General features: G+C 43.1%; 1 protein-coding gene across 4 annotated transcripts in view; it reads left to right on the forward strand.

Annotated features, from left to right (window-relative positions):
• The window catches only part of LOC139553889 (calcipressin-3-like), an 81,483-nt gene that overhangs the window by 55,486 nt on the left and 6,926 nt on the right, over positions 1-19,071 (forward strand). For all 4 annotated transcript variants that reach the window (XR_011670751.1, XR_011670750.1, XM_071366647.1 and 1 more), the window contains 2 exons: positions 9,749-9,922; positions 15,347-15,518. Coding sequence is in view for 2 of the 4 variants with exons in the window: in XM_071366647.1 (XP_071222748.1) it covers positions 9,749-9,922; positions 15,347-15,518 (346 nt within the window). In the remaining 2 variants the exon portion in view is untranslated. The remainder of the gene's footprint in view (positions 1-9,748; positions 9,923-15,346; positions 15,519-19,071) is intronic.

The raw sequence follows: 19,071 nt of genomic DNA on the forward strand, positions 1-19,071 counted from the left end.
TGGAAAGTATCTCCTGGAATGTCTAGTCCAACCCTGGCAGTCTTCAGGAGAAGTGTCTCCACAACTAGCATTCATGGCCTCCAGTAAGGACATCTGGTCATGTGGATGGTGGTCATAAACCTTCCACATCCATTCAGAGAAAAACTCCTCTATGGGGTTTAGGAAGGGGGAGTATGAGGCAGGAATAGTACTGACATCCTGGGATGTGCAGCAAACCAGTCTGTAACTGCAGCAGAGTGGTGGAATGCCACATTATCCCACACAACGAAGGTAGGGGAGTTTCTTGCCCCTCTCTCCTCCTCTGGCACAAGTCGATTATGCAGGTCATCCAGAAAATAAATTAGCCTCTCTGTATTGTAGGGGCCAATGAGTGGTTTGTGTAACAGCAAACCATCATTGGACAGTGCTGCACACATTGTAATGTTAGCTCCTCTCTGGACATCCACGGTTGCTCTCTGTCCAATCACATTTCTTCCCCTGCAGCGTTTTTTTGCCAGGTTGAATCTCCTTTACTCTCTAAAATAAAGTAAATCCACAGTTTTACAGTTCTTTACATTATGCATAGCTGTGTATGTACCCTGTTTGGTTATTGAACAGACGTCTTACCTGGACATATTGATACCTGAGTTCTTTCACACGTTCACCGTTTCTCTGAAAGGGTACAGTGTACATCTGCTTCATCCTTATTTTATGTTTCTCTAGGTCTCTGGCAACTGTCGTTGTGCTGACTGTATTCACATTCCCAACAGTGATATTGTCTGCCAGCACTCTGTCCCGAATTTCCCGCATTTTTATTGCATTGTTGCCAATTACCATGTCAACGATGGCAATTTCCTGCGCATCTGATAATATTCTGCTTCTCCCTTCTGTGGGAGGCAACCTTTGGATCATACTGAAAAACACAAAACAATCAATATATTTCAAAATGTCAGTACATGTAAAAATGTGAACATACTGTTATTGTACTGTAATATGTAGTTCAATTATCACTGAAGGATGCACATCTCACCTGTTGTTTTGCTGGAAAGTTCGTACCATTGATGCAACTGTTGAACGCTGCAGATTTGGTTGCACCCTTAAACTGTCCTCTCTCAAAGAGAGACCATGGTTTACAACATGGTCAATAATTGTGGCTCTTGGTCTTCCTCTCCTTTGTCCTCCACGTATGCTCCCTCTCTCCGCCACTCTTCTTTCCCCACCAACCTGTCTTCCTTGATCCATCTTTCCAAACTAAATCATTCCGAAGCCGTCCTCTTTTGTCTGTTTGGTAACGAGACTAAAAACAGGACACTTGGGTAGGCTTTCAGATGAAATTGCAATCAGCTGTGTTTGGAATGATTAAATATTCTGCTGAGATTTTCTATATGTTTCAATCTGGTTACTGCAGAAACGCATGACATTTGCCATCATTCTGTTTTGAATGTGTTTTTATTAGTTTTGGAAACAGTGTATTAGCATTTGAAACGTGCTTCAAATATATAGTTTAGCAGGTGGTGGAGTATGAATGAGAAAAGTGTTCATGGATGTCGGAGAATGTGGTCATTGAATGCATTTTGTGTGAAAACAATGTAACATGATTCACAGTTTGGTCCACATACACTTCTGTTTCGCTGACTGTGTGAAGAGTTTTGACAATGTGACTTCAGTTTTGACCAATGCATGTTAGCAATTGAAAAAAACTGTGAATGAGTGTGGGGTACTTCAAAGTACAAGCTTAACACTCTGGGAGTTTGATGGTAGGTCTATTCCTGATTAGAGTGGGACATGTTTCAGGTCCATTAATGATTAGAGTGGGACATGTTTCAGGTCCATTAATGATTAGAGTGGGACATGTTTCAGGTCCATTACTGATTAGAGAAGGGCATGTTTCAGGTCCATTAATGATTAGAGAAGGGCATGTTTCAGGTCCATTAATGATTAGAGTGGGACATGTTTCAGGTCCATTACTGATTAGAGAAGGGCATGTTTCAGGTCCATTAATGATTAGAGTGGGACATGTTTCAGGTCCATTACTGATTAGAGAAGGGCATGTTTCAGGTCCATTAATGATTAGAGTGGGACATGTTTCAGGTCCATTACTGATTAGAGAAGGGCATGTTTCAGGTCCATTAATGATTAGAGTAGGGCATGTTTCAGGTCCATTAATGATTAGAGAAGGGCATGTTTCAGGTCCATTAATGATTAGAGAAGGGCATGTTTCAGGTCCATTAATGATTAGAGTGGGACATGTTTCAGGTCCATTCCTGATTAGAGAAGGGCATGTTTCAGGTCCATTAATGATTAGAGAAGGGCATGTTTCAGGTCCATTAATGATTAGAGTGGGACATGTTTCAGGTCCATTACTGATTAGAGAAGGGCATGTTTCAGGTCCATTAATGATTAGAGTGGGACATGTTTCAGGTCCATTACTGATTAGAGAAGGGCATGTTTCAGGTCCATTAATGATTAGAGTGGGACATGTTTCAGGTCCATTACTGATTAGAGAAGGGCATGTTTCAGGTCCATTAATGATTAGAGTGGGACATGTTTCAGGTCCATTAATGATTAGAGTGGGACATGTTTCAGGTCCATTCCTGATTAGAGAAGGGCATGTTTCAGGTCCATTAATGATTAGAGAAGGGCATGTTTCAGGTCCATTAATGATTAGAGAAGGGCATGTTTCAGGTCCATTCCTGATTAGAGAAGGGCATGTTTCAGGTCCATTACTGATTAGAGAAGGGCATGTTTCAGGTCCATTAATGATTAGAGAAGGGCATGTTTCAGGTCCATTAATGATTAGAGTGGGACATGTTTCAGGTCCATTCCTGATTAGAGAAGGGCATGTTTCAGGTCCATTAATGATTAGAGAAGGGCATGTTTCAGGTCCATTAATGATTAGAGTGGGACATGTTTCAGGTCCATTACTGATTAGAGAAGGGCATGTTTCAGGTCCATTAATGATTAGAGAAGGACATGTTTCAGGTCCATTAATAGAGAAGGGCAGATTAGAGTGGGACATGTTTCAGGTCCATTACTGATTAGAGAAGGGCATGTTTCAGGTCCATTAATGATTAGAGTGGGACATGTTTCAGGTCCATTAATGATTAGAGTGGGACATGTTTCAGGTCCATTCCTGATTAGAGAAGGGCATGTTTCAGGTCCATTAATGATTAGAGAAGGGCATGTTTCAGGTCCATTAATGATTAGAGAAGGGCATGTTTCAGGTCCATTCCTGATTAGAGAAGGGCATGTTTCAGGTCCATTACTGATTAGAGAAGGGCATGTTTCAGGTCCATTAATGATTAGAGAAGGGCATGTTTCAGGTCCATTCCTGATTAGAGAAGGGCATGTTTCAGGTCCATTACTGATTAGAGAAGGGCATGTTTCAGGTCCATTACTGATTAGAGAAGGGCATGTTTCAGGTCCATTAATGATTAGAGAAGGGCATGTTTCAGGTCCATTAATGATTAGAGAAGGGCATGTTTCAGGGCCATTCCTGATTAGAGAATGGCATGTTTCAGGTCCATTACTGATTAGAGAAGGGCATATTTCAGGTCCATTACTGATTAGAGTGGGACATGTTTCAGGTCCATTCCTGATTAGAGAAGGGCATGTTTCAGGTCCATTACTGATTAGAGTGGGACATGTTTCAGGTCCATTACTGATTAGAGAAGGGCATGTTTCAGGTCCATTACTGATTAGAGAAGGGTATGTTTCAGGTCCATTAATGATTAGAGTAGGGCATGTTTCAGGTCCATTACTGATTAGAGAAGGGCATGTTTCAGGTCCATTAATGATTAGAGAAGGGCATGTTTCAGGTCCATTAATGATTAGAGAAGGGCATGTTTCAGGTCCATTACTGATTAGAGAAGGGCATGTTTCAGGTCCATTAATGATTAGAGTAGGGCATGTTTCAGGGCCATTCCTGATTAGAGAAGGGCATGTTTCAGGTCCATTAATGATTAGAGTAGGGTATGTTTCAGGTCCATTAATGATTAGAGTAGGGCATGTTTCAGGTCCATTACTGATTAGAGAAGGGCATGTTTCAGGTCCATTAATGATTAGAGAAGGGCATGTTTCAGGTCCATTAATGATTAGAGAAGGGCATGTTTCAGGTCCATTACTGATTAGAGAAGGGCATGTTTCAGGTCCATTAATGATTAGAGTAGGGCATGTTTCAGGGCCATTCCTGATTAGAGAAGGGCATGTTTCAGGTCCATTAATGATTAGAGTAGGGTATGTTTCAGGGCCATTACTGATTAGAGAAGGGCATGTTTCAGGTCCATTACTGATTAGAGAAGGGCATGTTTCAGGTCCATTAATGATTAGAGTAGGGCATGTTTCAGGGCCATTCCTGATTAGAGAAGGGCATGTTTCAGGTCCATTAATGATTAGAGTAGGGCATGTTTCAGGGCCATTACTGATTAGAGAAGGGCATGTTTCAGGTCCATTAATGATTAGAGAAGGGCATGTTTCAGGGCCATTACTGATTAGAGAAGGGCATGTTTCAGGTCCATTAATGATTAGAGAAGGGCATGTTTCAGGTCCATTAATGATTAGAGAAGGGCATGTTTCAGGTCCATTACTGATTAGAGAAGGGCATGTTTCAGGTCCATTAATGATTAGAGTAGGGCATGTTTCAGGGCCATTCCTGATTAGAGAAGGGCATGTTTCAGGTCCATTAATGATTAGAGTAGGGCATGTTTCAGGGCCATTACTGATTAGAGAAGGGCATGTTTCAGGTCCATTAATGATTAGAGAAGGGCATGTTTCAGGGCCATTACTGATTAGAGAAGGGCATGTTTCAGGTCCATTAATGATTAGAGAAGGGCATGTTTCAGGTCCATTAATGATTAGAGAAGGGCATGTTTCAGGTCCATTACTGATTAGAGAAGGGCATGTTTCAGGGCCATTCCTGATTAGAGAAGGGCATGTTTCAGGTCCATTAATGATTAGAGAAGGGCATGTTTCAGATGGGTCACTGAGCTCATGGATAATTCACAGTTTGAATAGAGGTTTAAGGGGACTCTACAACACAATACAATACAATGCAATACAATGCAACACAGTACAACACAATACAACAGACTTTAACATAATGTCAACAAGTTGGTTTTGTAGTTTCAGGAAGAGAATTTATGCCAATCAGGTCAATGTTTTGGTCATTTTATTCATATTTGTGAAGTAGTCTTGAAGGCAGGATTGTCTGGAACATAGCAGACAGAAACATTGGGGAAAGGGGGATACCTAGTCAGTTGTACAACTGAATGCATACAACTGAAATGTGTTTTTGAATCAGAGAGATGCAGGTTGCTACCATAATCGACATCCACATCTTCGGTGCCCGGGGAACAGTGGGTTAACTGCCTTGCTCAGGGCTAGAATGACAGATGTTTACCTTGTCAGCTCGGGGATTTGATCCAGCCACCTTTCGGTTACTGGCCCCAATGCATTAACCGCTAGGCTAGGCTAAATTGAGGCCTGTCATAGCATGAGTTGAAGTTACCATGATGTAATCATTATGTCATAATGGCGTAACTGTAATTGGATGAAATCACTCACTGTACTGTAGCGGAGGACACCGTACATCTACACGGAGGTTCTTCAACATCCTGTTGTTTACTATGACATCAACTTTTTAATCACCCTGTTTCACTGGCCTGTCGTGCTTACCTAACACCTAGACCCAGACCAAACACACCAATGTTTACCTTACTGTGTGTGAAGCACCCACCACTCCTGCCTGTTTTTCACACTATGCACTACGCACTATGCACTACACACTATGCACTACACACTACACACTATGCACTACACACTACGCACTACGGACTACACTCTATGCACTACACACTATGCACTACACACTATGCACTACGCACTACGCACTACACTCTATGCACTACACACGGCACACTACGCACTACACACTACAGACTACGCACTACTCACTACACACTACACACCAAACACTACGCACTACACACTACAGACTCCACACTACTCACTACACACTACAGACTACGCACTACACACTACAGACTATGCACTACTCACTACGCACTACACACTACACACTAGACTACAGACTACGCACTACACACTATGCATTACACACTACAGACTACGCACTACACACTACACACTACGCTCTACACACTACACCCTACACACCTGATCTTAAAGGTGTGCCTGTCTTGTCTTCTCCTTGTGCACAACAACACATCACCAGATTACACAACACATCACCAGATTACACAACATCACATCACCAGATTACACAACAACACATCACCAGATTACACAACATCACATCACCAGATTACACATCACCAGATTACACAACATCACATCACCAGATTACACATCACCAGATTACACAACAACACATCACCAGATTACACATCACCAGATTACACATCACATCACCAGATTACACAACATCACACCATCAGATTACACATCACATCACCAGATTACACAACAACACATCACCAGATTACACAACAATGTTAGTCAGCCCACGTCTTGGCGTGCACAAGAGGAGATTATCCATCTGAGAAATGTAATTACTCTCCTTACCAACCTGTTACTATAATCAGTAATGTCTCTTATCTTGGCACATCCATATCTCCATATCAAATCAAATTTGTCACATGTGCCGAATACAACAGGTGTAGACCTTACAGTGAAATGCTTACTTACAAGCCCTTAACCAACAATGCGGTTAAACATTTTTAAAATAAAAGACCCTAAACAAAAAAACTAAAAAAGTAACAAATAATTAAAGAGCAGCAGTAAAATAACAATAGATTGGCTATATACAGGGGTACCGGTACAGAGTCAATGTGCAGGGGTACGGGTTAGTTGAGGTACTAACGTGTGTGTGTTGGACAATACTATCGGAACAAGAGGTGAATTGCATGGAATTACAATAGTAAAGACTGACACATACACGTACCAATATTATTTTTGTTTTATTTTAAGGACTAATTCTTATTTTGTGTCATAGTAAATGCTTTATTCATTCAATTGTGTCCTTTTAGTAAAACTATAGTAGATACAGTGCCTTCGGAAAGTATTCAGGTCCCTTGACTTTTTCACATTTTGTTACATTACGGTCTTATTCTAAAATTGAATAAATTGTTGTTTTCTCATCATCCTACACACACTACCCGAAATGACAAAGCAAAAACTGGTTTTTAGACATTTTTACCAATTTATAAAAAATAAAACACAGACATTTCACAAGAACAAAAGTATTCAGACCTTTTACTCAGTACTTTGTTGAGGCACCTTTGGCAGCGATTACAGCCTTGAGTCTTCTTGGGTAGGACGCTACAAACTTGTCACACCTGTATTTAGGGAGTTTCTCTCATTTTTCTCTGCAGATCCTCTCAAGCTCTGTCAGGTTGGATGGGGAGCGTTGCTGCACAGCTATTTTCAGGTCTCTCCAGAAATGTTCAATGGGTTCAAGTCCGGGCTCTGGCTGGGCCATTCAAGGACATGAGACAAGGAGACTTGTCCCGAAGCCACTCCTGCATTGTCTTGGCTGTGTGCTTTGGGTCGTTGTTTTGCTGGAAGGTGAACCTTCGTCCCAGTCGGAGTTCCTTAGCGCTTTGGAGCAGGTTTTCATCAAGGATCTCTCTGTACTTTGCTCCGTTCATCTTTGCCTCGATCCTGACTCGTCTCCCAGACCCTGCCACTGAAAAACATCCCCACAGCATGATGCTGCCACCACCATGCTTCACCGTAGGGATGGGGCCAGGTTTCCTCCGGACGTGATGCTTGGCCTCCCAGACCAAGGACCTTCTCCCCTAATTGCTCAGTTTGGCCAGATGGCCAGCTCTAGGAAGAGTCTTGGTGGTTCCAAACCTTCTCCATTTAAGAATGTTCTTGGGGACCTTCAATGCCGCAGAAATGTTTTGGTACCCTTCCCCAGATCTGTGCCTCGACACAATCCTGTCTCTGGGCTCTACGGACAATTCCTTTGACCTCATGGCTTGGTTTTTGCTCTGACATGCACTATCAACTGTGGGACCTTATATAGACAGGTGTGTTTTTCCAAATCATGTCCAATCCATTGAATTTACCACAGGTGGACTCCAATCAAGTTGTAGAAACATCTCAAGGATGATCAATGGAAACAGGATGCACCTGAGCTCAATTTCGAGTCTCACAGCAAAGTGTCTGAATACTTATGTAAATAAGGTATTTACGTTTTACGTTTTTAATACATTTACAAAAATGTCTAAAAACCTGTTTTTGTTTGTCATAATTTTTTATTTTGTTTAACCTTTATTTAAATAGGCAAGTCAGTTAAGAACAAATTCTTATTTACAATGATGGCCTACCCCGGCCAAACTCTAACCCGGACGACGCTGGGCCAATTGTGCGACGCCCTATGGGACTCCCAATCACGGCCAGTTGTGATACAGCCTGGAATCAAACCAGAGTCTGTAATGGCGCCTCTAGCAGTGAGATGCAGTGCCTTAGACCGCTGCTCCACTCAGGAGCCCGAGTCTGGGGTACTGTGGGGTATTGTGTGTAGATTGCTGAGGATTTTTTTTATTTAATCCATTTTAGAATAAGGCTGTGATGTAACAAAATGTGGAAAAAGTCAAGGGGTCTGAATACTTCCCGAATACACTGTATATAGACCCTAAAGCTCTGTGTGTTGGACGATACTATTGGAACAAAAGGTGAATTACATGAATTGATCTTGTTATGATCTTGTACCAATAGTAAAGTCTGACGCATACGCCTACAGTACCCATACCAATATTATTTGTGTTTCATTTTGAGGACTAACTCTTATTTTGTGTCATAGTATATGCTTCATTCACTCAATTGTGTCCTTTTAGTAAAAACTACAGTATGTATGTGATTTAGAGCCTTTCTGTTCAGCCGAATTCTATCACAGCTGCTCTAGCCCAAAATGGCACAGCCAAGCCGACCAGCAGGCAGTCGGCACCATCTAAACGTTGCCTAGTTTCATGGCTACTTGTCTTCCCACCCTCCGCAACAGGTTTGATGAGACAGAAAGAATAGTCTCCTTGATTGCTCCTTGAAAATCCACTAACCGTAGCATATGCCCCTAGAGTGCCACCACAACAGAGGACGGGGGTGACAACAAGAGGATCTATGACATGTGACACCCATATGTCCCCTATTGCTCAAATGACAGGATCATATCCTGTTTCAAATGGCTGAATGATTCACCTACCCTTTCCGCTACTCCCATCTCTCCCACTGTATTTCTGCTCCCTTTGACGAATGAATAAAATAGATACATTATTGTCCCTTTTGTGAGAAACGGAAATGTGGGCCAGCCACGTAGCAGTGCCCTTGGGCTATGCTACCTAACAAACAATGCCCAACATGATGTGGCATGCTACACGTAGCTTCTTGAAAATTATGTTTCTTGAAAAATGGATTACTAACATGCAAAACATGTTGGTATCATAAGTAAATACCAACATATCAAACAAGGAACATCAATGCAATGTCATAGTTAGACATTTCCAAGCACAAACCTGTGATAGAGCTAGAAACATGAATTGGCGTTTTAATTAATAGCTATGTAAACAGGAAGTTAGTGGTGCTAAAACTACAGCAAACAGTAGAACTACATAATCAACATCTTGTAACATACAACAGAATGCTGTTTTTTGAATGGATTTTTCCTTTAACGGAGACATTTCAGGACAGGTGCAGGGTCATCTGTAGGCTAAAATGGCCGTCCTCTCTTTCTTTCTTTCTCTCCCAGGAGAGGTTTGAGGCCCTGTTCAGGATCTACGACGAGCAGACGTCCTTCCAGATGTTCAAGAGCTTCAGGCGAGTCCGCATCAGTTTCAGCACTCCGGAGGCAGCCGCCCGCGCTCGCATCGAGCTCCACGAGACCGAGTTCAACGGCAAGCAGCTCAAGCTCTACTTTGCCCAGGTGAGTGAGCTCTTCCTGGGGGAAGGTTTGGACCGGAACTGGGGCCTGTTGGGAGATATGGGAGTCATTACATGTGATCACTACAGTGCCTTCTGAATTGATTCCCCCCCTTGACTTTTTCCACATTGTGTTGTGTTACAGCCTGAAATTAAAATGGATGACATGTAGATGTTTTGCCACTGGCCTTCACACAATAACCCATAATGTCAAAGTGGAATTATGTTTTTTAGAAATGTTTACAAATTAATAAAAAATGAAAAGATGTCCATTAATATTCAACCCCTTTGTTATGGCAACCATAAATAAGTTTAGGAGTACACATTTTCTTAACAAGTCATGGACTCACTCTGTGTGAAATAAGTGTTTAACATGAAAGACAACCTCATCTCTGTACCCCACACATTCAGTTATCTGTAAGGTCCCTCAGTCGAGCAATGAATTTCAAACACAGATTCAACCACAAAGACCAGGGATGTTTTCCAATGCCTTGGAAAGAAGGGCAGCTATTGGTAGATGGGTAATTTTTTTTTAAAGCAGACACTGAATATCCCTTTCATTATGATGAAGTTATTAATTATACTTTGGATTGTGTATCAATAAACCAAGTCACTACAAAGATACAGGCATCCTTACTAACTCAGTTGCCGGAGAGGAAGGAAACCGCTCAGGGATTTCACCATGAGGCCAATGGTGACTTTAAAACAGTTACAGAGGTTAATAAATCTGATAGGAGGAAACTGAGGATGGATCAACAACATAGTAGTTACTCCACAATACTAACCTAATTGACAGATTGAAAAGAAGGAAGCCTGTACAGAATAAAATATTCCAAAACATGCATCCTGTTTGCAACAAGGCACTAAAGTGAAACTGCAAAAAAATGTGGCAAAGCAATTCACCTTTTGTCCTGAATACAGTGTTACACTATATATGCACAAGTATGTGGACACCCCTTCAAATGAGTGGACTCAGCTATTTCAGCCACACCCTTAATGACAGGTGTATAAATCGAGCACACGGCCATGCAATCTCCATAGACAAACATTGGCAGTAGAATGGCCTCACTGAAGAGGTCAGTAACACTTTGGGGAAGTCCCTTTCCTGTTTCAGCATGACAATGCCCCGTGCACAAAGCAAGGTCCATACAGAAAGGTTTGTCAAGCTCGGTGTGGAAGAACTTGACTGGCCTGCACAGAGCCCTAACCTCAACCCCATCGAACACCTTTGGGATGATTGGAACTCCGACTGCGAGCCAGGCCTAATCGCCCAACATCAGTGCCCGACCTCACTAATGCTCTTGTGGCTGAATGGAAGCAAGTCCCCTCAGCAATGTTCCAACATCTAGTGGAAAGCCTTCCCAGAAGAGTGTAGGCTGTTATAGCAGGAAAGGGGGGACCAACTCCATATTAAAGCCCCTAATTTTGGAATGAGATGTTCGAGGAGCAGGTGTCCACATACTTTTGGTCATGTAGTGTATGTTTGGGGCAAATCCAATACAACACGTTACCGAGTACCATTCTCCATATTTTCAAGCATAGTGGTGGTTGCATCATGTTATGGGTATGCTTGTAATCGTTAAGGACTGGGGAGTTTTTCAGGATAAAAAATAAATGGAATGGAGCTAAGCACAGGCAACATTCTAGAAGGAAAACTTGGTTCAGTCTGCTTTCCATCAGACACTGGGAGGTGAGGACAATAACTTAAAACACAATGCCAAATCTATGCTGGAGTTGCTTACCAAGAAGACAGTGAATGTTCCTGACTGGCCGAGTTACAGTTTTGACTTAAATCTACTTGAACATCTACGGCAAGACCTGAAAATAATTGTCTAGCAATGACCAACAATCAATTTGACAGAGATTGAAGAATGTTGAAAAGAATAATATGCAAATATTAAGCAATCCAGGTGTGCAAGGTTGTTATAGACTGTAATTGCTGCCAAAGGTGCTTCTACAAAAGTATTGACTCAGGGGTGTGAATACTTACAGTGGGGAGAACAAGTATTTGATACACTGCCGATTTTGCAGGTTTTCCTACTTACAAAGCATGTAGAGGTCTGTAATTTTTATCATAGGTACACTTCAACTATGAGAGACGGAATCTAAAACAAAAATCCAGAAAATCACATTGTATGATTTTTAAGTAATTAATTTGCATTTTATTGCATGACATAAGTATTTGATACATCAGAAAAGCAGAACTTAATATTTGGTACAGAAACCTTTGTTTGCAATTACAGAGATCATACGTTTCCTGTAGTTCTTGACTAGGTTTGCACACACTGCAGCAGGGATTTTGGCCCACTCCTCCCTACAGATCTTCTCCAGATCCTTCAGGTTTCGGGGCTGTCGCTGGGCAATACGGACTTTCAGCTCCCTCCAAAGATTTTCTATTGGGTTCAGGTCTGGAGACTGGCTAGGCCACTCCAGGACCTTGAGATGCTTCTTACGGAGCCACTCCTTAGTTGCCATGGCTGTGTGCTTCGTGTCGTTGTCATGCTGGAAGACCCAGCCACGACCCATCTTCAATGCTCTTACTGAGGGAAGGAGGTTGTTGGCCAAGATCTCGCGATACATGGCCCCATCCATCCTCCCCTCAATACGGTGCAGTCGTCCTGTCCCCTTTGCAGAAAAGCATCCCCAAAGAATGATGTTTCCACCTCCATGCTTCACGGTTGGGATGGTGTTCTTGGGGTTGTACTCATACTTCTTCTTCCTCCAAACACGGCGAGTGGAGTTAGACCAAAAAGCTCTATTTTTGTCTCATCAGACCACATGACCTTCTCCCATTCCTCCTCTGGATCATCCAGATGGTCATTGGCAAACTTCAGACAGGCCTGGACATGCACTGGCTTAAGCAGGGGGACCTTGCGTGCGCTGCAGGATTTTAATCCATGACGGCGTAGTGTGTTACTAATGGTTTTCTTTGAGACTGTGGTCCCAGCTCTCTTCAGGTCATTGACCAGGTCCTGCCGTGTAGTTCTGGGCTGATCCCTCACCTTCCTCATGATCATTGATGCCCCACGAGGTGAAATCTTGCATGGAGCCCCAGACCGAGGGTGATTGACCGTCATCTTGAACTTCTTCCATTTTCTAATAATTGCGCCAACAGTTGTTTCCTTCTCACCAAGCTGCTTGCCTATTGTCCTGTAGCCCATCCCAGCCTTGTGCAGGTCTACAATTTTATCCCTGATGTCCTTACACAGCTCTCTGGTCTTGGCCATTGTGGAGAGGTTGGAATCTGTTTGATTGTGTGTGGACAGGTGTCTTTTATACAGGTAACGAGTTCAAACAGGTGCAGTTAATACAGGTAATGAGTGGAGAACAGGAGGGCTTCTTAAAGAAAAACGAACAGGTCTGTGAGAGCCGGAATTCTTACTGGTTGGTAGGTGATCAAATACTTATGTCATGCAATAAAATGCAAATTAATTATTTAAAAATCATACAATGTGATTTTCTGGATTTTTGTTTTAGATTCCGTCTCTCACAGTTGAAGTGTACCTATGATAAAAATTACAGACCTCTACATGCTTTGTAAGTAGAAAAACCTGCAAAATCGGCAGTGTATCAAATACTTGTTCTCCCCACTGTATGTAAATTAGATAGTTCTGTATTTAATTTTCAATACATTTGCTAAAATTTCTTACAAAATGTAATGACAAAATGTCATTGTGGGGTATTGTGTGTAGATGGGTGAATCTGTTTTGAATTCACGCTGTAACACAACAAAATGTGGAAAAAGTCAAGGGTTTGAACACTTTCTGAAGGCACTTGTGGTGCAGGTTGAATCAAAGGACTCGGGAGGAGCATTTTTGTGTGCAGACTTTTATCCTTTCTCTATTTCTCTACTGTACTCTTCCCATTGAGAATGTAGTGGTATTTCTCTACTGTAGTCTCCCCATTGAGAATGTAGTGGTATTTCTCTACTGTACTCTCCCCATTGAGAATGTAGTGGTATTTCTCTACTGTACTCTCCCCATTGAGAATGTAGTGGTATTTCTCTACTGTAGTCTCCCCATTGAGAATGTAGTGGTATTTCTCTACTGTAGTCTCCCCATTGAGAATGTAGTGGTATTTCTCTACTGTAGTCTCCCCATTGAGAATGTAGTGGTATTTCTCTACTGTAGTCTCCCCATTGAGAATGTAGTGGTATTTCTCTACTGTACTCTCCCCATTGAGAATGTAGTGGTATTTCTCTACTGTAGTCTCCCCATTGAGAATGTAGTGGTATTTCTCTACTGTAGTCTCCCCATTGAGAATGTAGTGGTATTTCTCTACTGTAGTCTCCCCATTGAGAATGTAGTGGTATTTCTCTACTGTAGTCTCCCCATTGAGAATGTAGTGGTATTTCTCTACTGTACTCTCCCAATTGAGAATGTAGTGGTATTTCTCTACTGTAGTCTCCCCATTGAGAATGTAGTGGTATTTCTCTACTGTAGTCTCCCCATTGAGAATGTAGTGGTATTTCTCTACTGTAGTCTCCCCATTGAGAATGTAGTGGTATTTCTCTACTGTTCTCTCCCCATTGAGAATGTAGTGGTATTTCTCTACTGTAGTCTCCCCATTGAGAATGTAGTGGTATTTCTCTACTGTAGTCTCCCCATTGAGAATGTAGTGGTATTTCTCTACTGTTCTCTCCCCATTGAGAAGGTAGTGGCCTCTAAGCCAAACTTGACCTCATCCTAGCTGTGTATTGTGTGTGTGTGTGTGTGTGTGTGTGTGTGTGTGTGTGTGTGTGTGTGTGTGTGTGTGTGTGTGTGTGTGTGTGTGTGTGTGTGTGTGTGTGTGTGTGTGTGTGTGTGTGTGTGTGTGTGTGTGTGTGTGTGTGTGTGTGTGTGTGTGTGTATGTGTTGTGTATTTATGCATGCCTGTCTGTGTGTGTACTCAGCATGTGTTTGTTCTGAGTGTGTGTTCTGAGGAGTAGGTTCCATAAGGGACGAGCCAAGGTGTGTGTGTCTTGTATTAGATATAATCCAGTACATTGTGTTCAGTCCAGGGAGCCAACAGGAAGATCATTTATATATTATACTGATCCAATCCTCTCAGATCTACATGAAGAGCCTATAGTGGTAAGAGTCTGTAGGGGTAATAGTCTACGGGGTAAGGGTCTATATGTGTAAGGGCCTAGAGGGGTAATAGTCTATAGGGGTAAGGGTCTATATGTGTAAGGGCCTAGAGGGGTAATAGTCTATAGGGGTAAGGGTCTATAGGGATAAGAGTCTATAGGGATAAGTGGAGACAGGGTCAAACAGTAAAAAGACAAGGAGCAAACAGTAAAAAAACTTAACAGGCAGGGACTACCTAGACTTGTTACATTATTAGTTGCTAAACGTTTTCAACATTTTCCATTCCAAATGAACATGACCCAGATTTTATCACTGACATCCATTCTAACATGTCCCACTCTCCTCTCCACCTTCTATAGGTTCAGAATTCTGGGGAGGATATAGACAAGTCGTACCTGGCTCCTCCTGCGCCCGTCAAACAGTTCCTCATCTCGCCCCCTGCCTCGCCGCCCGTGGGCTGGAGCCAGAGCGAAGACGCCACGCCTGGTATCAACTATGACCTGCTGTGTGCGGTGGCCAAGCTGGGCCCAGGTCAGTACATACATACACACACATACATACATATTGACAGTCTACACACCCTACAAACTCATATAGCATGTATCTACTGGCACTGTTATCTGAACTGAGCTCATCAGCTCCATGTGCTGTGCTATTGTGAGAATCCTAGGATGACAGTAAGATCCCAGAAAGTGCACCAAGTAGCGTAAACACATCCAATTTCTTTGTGCAGTATGCTGGACAGTTATCTAAGTATGAATGTGTATCAGAAAAAGAGATTCATCCTTACAATATTTACAATTTAGTAATTTAGAAGAGGCTCTTATCCATGGGCGATTTACAGGAGCAATTAGGGTTAAGTGCCTTGCTCAAGGGCACATCGACAGATTTTTCACCTAGTCGGCTCGGAGATTCAGATCAGCGACCTTTCGGTTACATGAGCGCTATTCTGTTTCTTTAATGGCTCTCTCTTATGGCACACATACTTCCTAATGCCATACTCTGAGACTGTCTGTCTGGCTGAGTTAAGGGCTAGCATTGACCATACTCTGAGACTGTCTGTCTGGCTGAGTTAAGGGCTAGCATTGACCATACTCTGAGACTGTCTATCTGGCTGAGTTAAGGGCTAGCATTGACCATACTCTGAGACTGTCTATCTGGCTGAGTTAAGGGCTAGCATTGACCATACTCTGAGACTGTCTATCTGGCTGAGTTAAGGGCTAGCATTGGCCATACTCTGAGACTGTCTATCTGGCTGAGTTAAGGGCTAGCATTGACCATACTCTGAGACTGTCTATCTGGCTGAGTTAAGGGCTAGCATTGACCATACTCTGAGACTGTCTATCTGGCTGAGTTAAGGGCTAGCATTGACCATACTCTGAGACTGTCTATCTGGCTGAGTTAAGGGCTAGCATTGGCCATACTCTGAGACTGTCTATCTGGCTGAGTTAAGGGCTAGCATTGACCATACTCTGAGACTGTCTATCTGGCTGAGTTAAGGGCTAGCATTGGCCATACTCTGTGACTGTCTGTCTGTCTGAGTTAAGGGCTAGCGTGTGCCATACTCTGAGCTGGTTTGTCTGGCTGAGTTAAGGGCTAGCATTGGCCATACTCTCTGACTGTCTGGCTGGATGAGTTAAGGGCTAGCGTGTGCCACACTCTGAGCTGGTTTGTCTGGCTGAGTTAAGGGCTAGCATTGGCCATTCTCAGGGACTGTCTGTATGGCTGAGTTAAGGGCTAGCATTGGCCATTCTCAGGGACTGTCTGTATCGCTGAGTTAAGGGCTAGCGTTGGACATACTCTGTGACTGTCTGTCGGGCTGAGTTAAGGGCTAGCATTGACCATACTCTGAGACTGTCTGTCTGGCTGAGTTAAGGGCTAGCATTGACCATACTCTGAGACTGTCTATCTGGCTGAGTTAAGGGCTAGCATTGACCATACTCTGAGACTGTCTATCTGGCTGAGTTAAGGGCTAGCATTGACCATACTCTGAGACTGTCTATCTGGCTGAGTTAAGGGCTAGCATTGGCCATACTCTGAGACTGTCTATCTGGCTGAGTTAAGGGCTAGCATTGACCATACTCTGAGACTGTCTATCTGGCTGAGTTAAGGGCTAGCATTGGCCATACTCTGACACTGTCTATCTGGCTGAGTTAAGGGCTAGCATTGACCATACTCTGAGACTGTCTATCTGGCTGAGTTAAGGGCTAGCATTGGCCATACTCTGTGACTGTCTGTCTGTCTGAGTTAAGGGCTAGCGTGTGCCATACTCTGAGCTGGTTTGTCTGGCTGAGTTAAGGGCTAGCATTGGCCATACTCTCTGACTGTCTGGCTGGATGAGTTAAGGGCTAGCGTGTGCCACACTCTGAGCTGGTTTGTCTGGCTGAGTTAAGGGCTAGCATTGGCCATTCTCAGGGACTGTCTGTATGGCTGAGTTAAGGGCTAGCATTGGCCATTCTCAGGGACTGTCTGTATCGCTGAGTTAAGGGCTAGCGTTGGACATACTCTGTGACTGTCTGTCGGGCTGAGTTAAGGGCTAGCATTGGGCATACTCTGTCCCTGTCTCTCTTGCTAGGTAAAGGGCTAGCGTTTGACATACTCTCTGACTGTCTGTCGGGCTGAGTTAAGGGCTAGCGTTGGCCATACTCTGTCCCTGTCTCTCTTGCTAGGTAAAGGGCTAGCGTTTGCAGTCAGGAGGTGACCTTTTAGAAATGCCAGCCATATCAAACAGGGAGTGTTCTTTCTACTGGAGACAAGGCAGTAGGGTCACATGGTTCAAGAGGTCACCGAGTTCTCAGAATGCTTCGCTGTGTCATTTGGAGTCTTGTCTGTGCGGCCCAATACTGTGTTCATTCTTCTGAAGTGTGCACTCGTACACAACTCCCCAACAAATGTAAAAGCATTGAGCTAGAAGGAGTTTCCAACATGTTTCTTACTTCAGCCATTTCCTTCCTCGTCTCCTCCCCTTTGAACTTCTCCTCCAATGGGTTTTGAGACGAGGAGAGAGGCGAATGGATGCAAGGAGTATGCTATTGAGATCCCTATGAAGGAAAGTGCACACTTCGGAAGAATGTACAGATTATTATTGTATTTGTTTTACGATGGTATAGACCCTGGTTATCTGTGGAAAGGAAAGCCTCCTCACCAGTAATATGCGAACTTAACGGCAGACAGACGCTATAGTTAGTTACACCATTATATGATTTAGTAGGTTCAGGAGGCAAAGAGATTGTCTTGGCCACTCCCAACCTGGGTTCTTGTCTGTGGTTGTCTGGAAATCCAGACATCTGAATATTGCAGCACTTTGAGTGCCTCTATTTGGTGTACCTACAAACCTGAACGGCTGTCAAAGAAGATGTCATTGAGCATTGCTTTGACTTGGCTTAATCTTTTATGCACCGCCACCAGCCCCTCAGCATAATGCATTACAGGAAAAATCATGATTCCTACATTACATGATTTACCATGTTGCAGTGAAGACCCACCACCACAGTGCTGTTACTATGGTAACACCAGAAGGCATCAGGAAATAGGCCTTGGCTCTTGCTGGGGCTTCTTTAGCCTGCCTCTAAATCATATTAGTGCTCTGCTGCAGTGTGGCCCGCTGCCGCTCTCTGCTGGCCGCCTGTGGTAGTGACCTTCCCAAAACAAAACAGGACCTTTTTCTGTCAGACGGGCAGTGTGGGAAACCTCTTCTCATGTTTCCCTTGGCCCTGTCTGGTCTCCATGGCAACTGTGATGCAATCTGCATATGTATTTCAGGAGGTTGTGATGAGAGGCCTTTGTGTTGCTTAACCCTGGAATTCTCCGGAATCAAACAGCACCGACTACATCAAATCTTATCTGTGATACCTCAATTTGATGTACTGATACTGGCTGTATTTTTTAGGAATCGTATAATATTTAATCCATGCCAGGACATTACCGTTATGGCATGGATTAAATGTGTGTATGTTTAAATATACACACTACCGTTCAAATGTTTAAGGTCACTTAGAAATGTCCTTGTTTCTTAAAGAAAAGCTCATTTTTTGTCATTAAAATAACATCAAATTGATCAGAAATACAGAGAAGACATTGTTAA

The sequence above is a fragment of the Salvelinus alpinus genome, chromosome 25 (genome assembly GCF_045679555.1).
Source record: "Salvelinus alpinus chromosome 25, SLU_Salpinus.1, whole genome shotgun sequence".
NCBI lineage: Eukaryota > Metazoa > Chordata > Actinopteri > Salmoniformes > Salmonidae > Salvelinus > Salvelinus alpinus.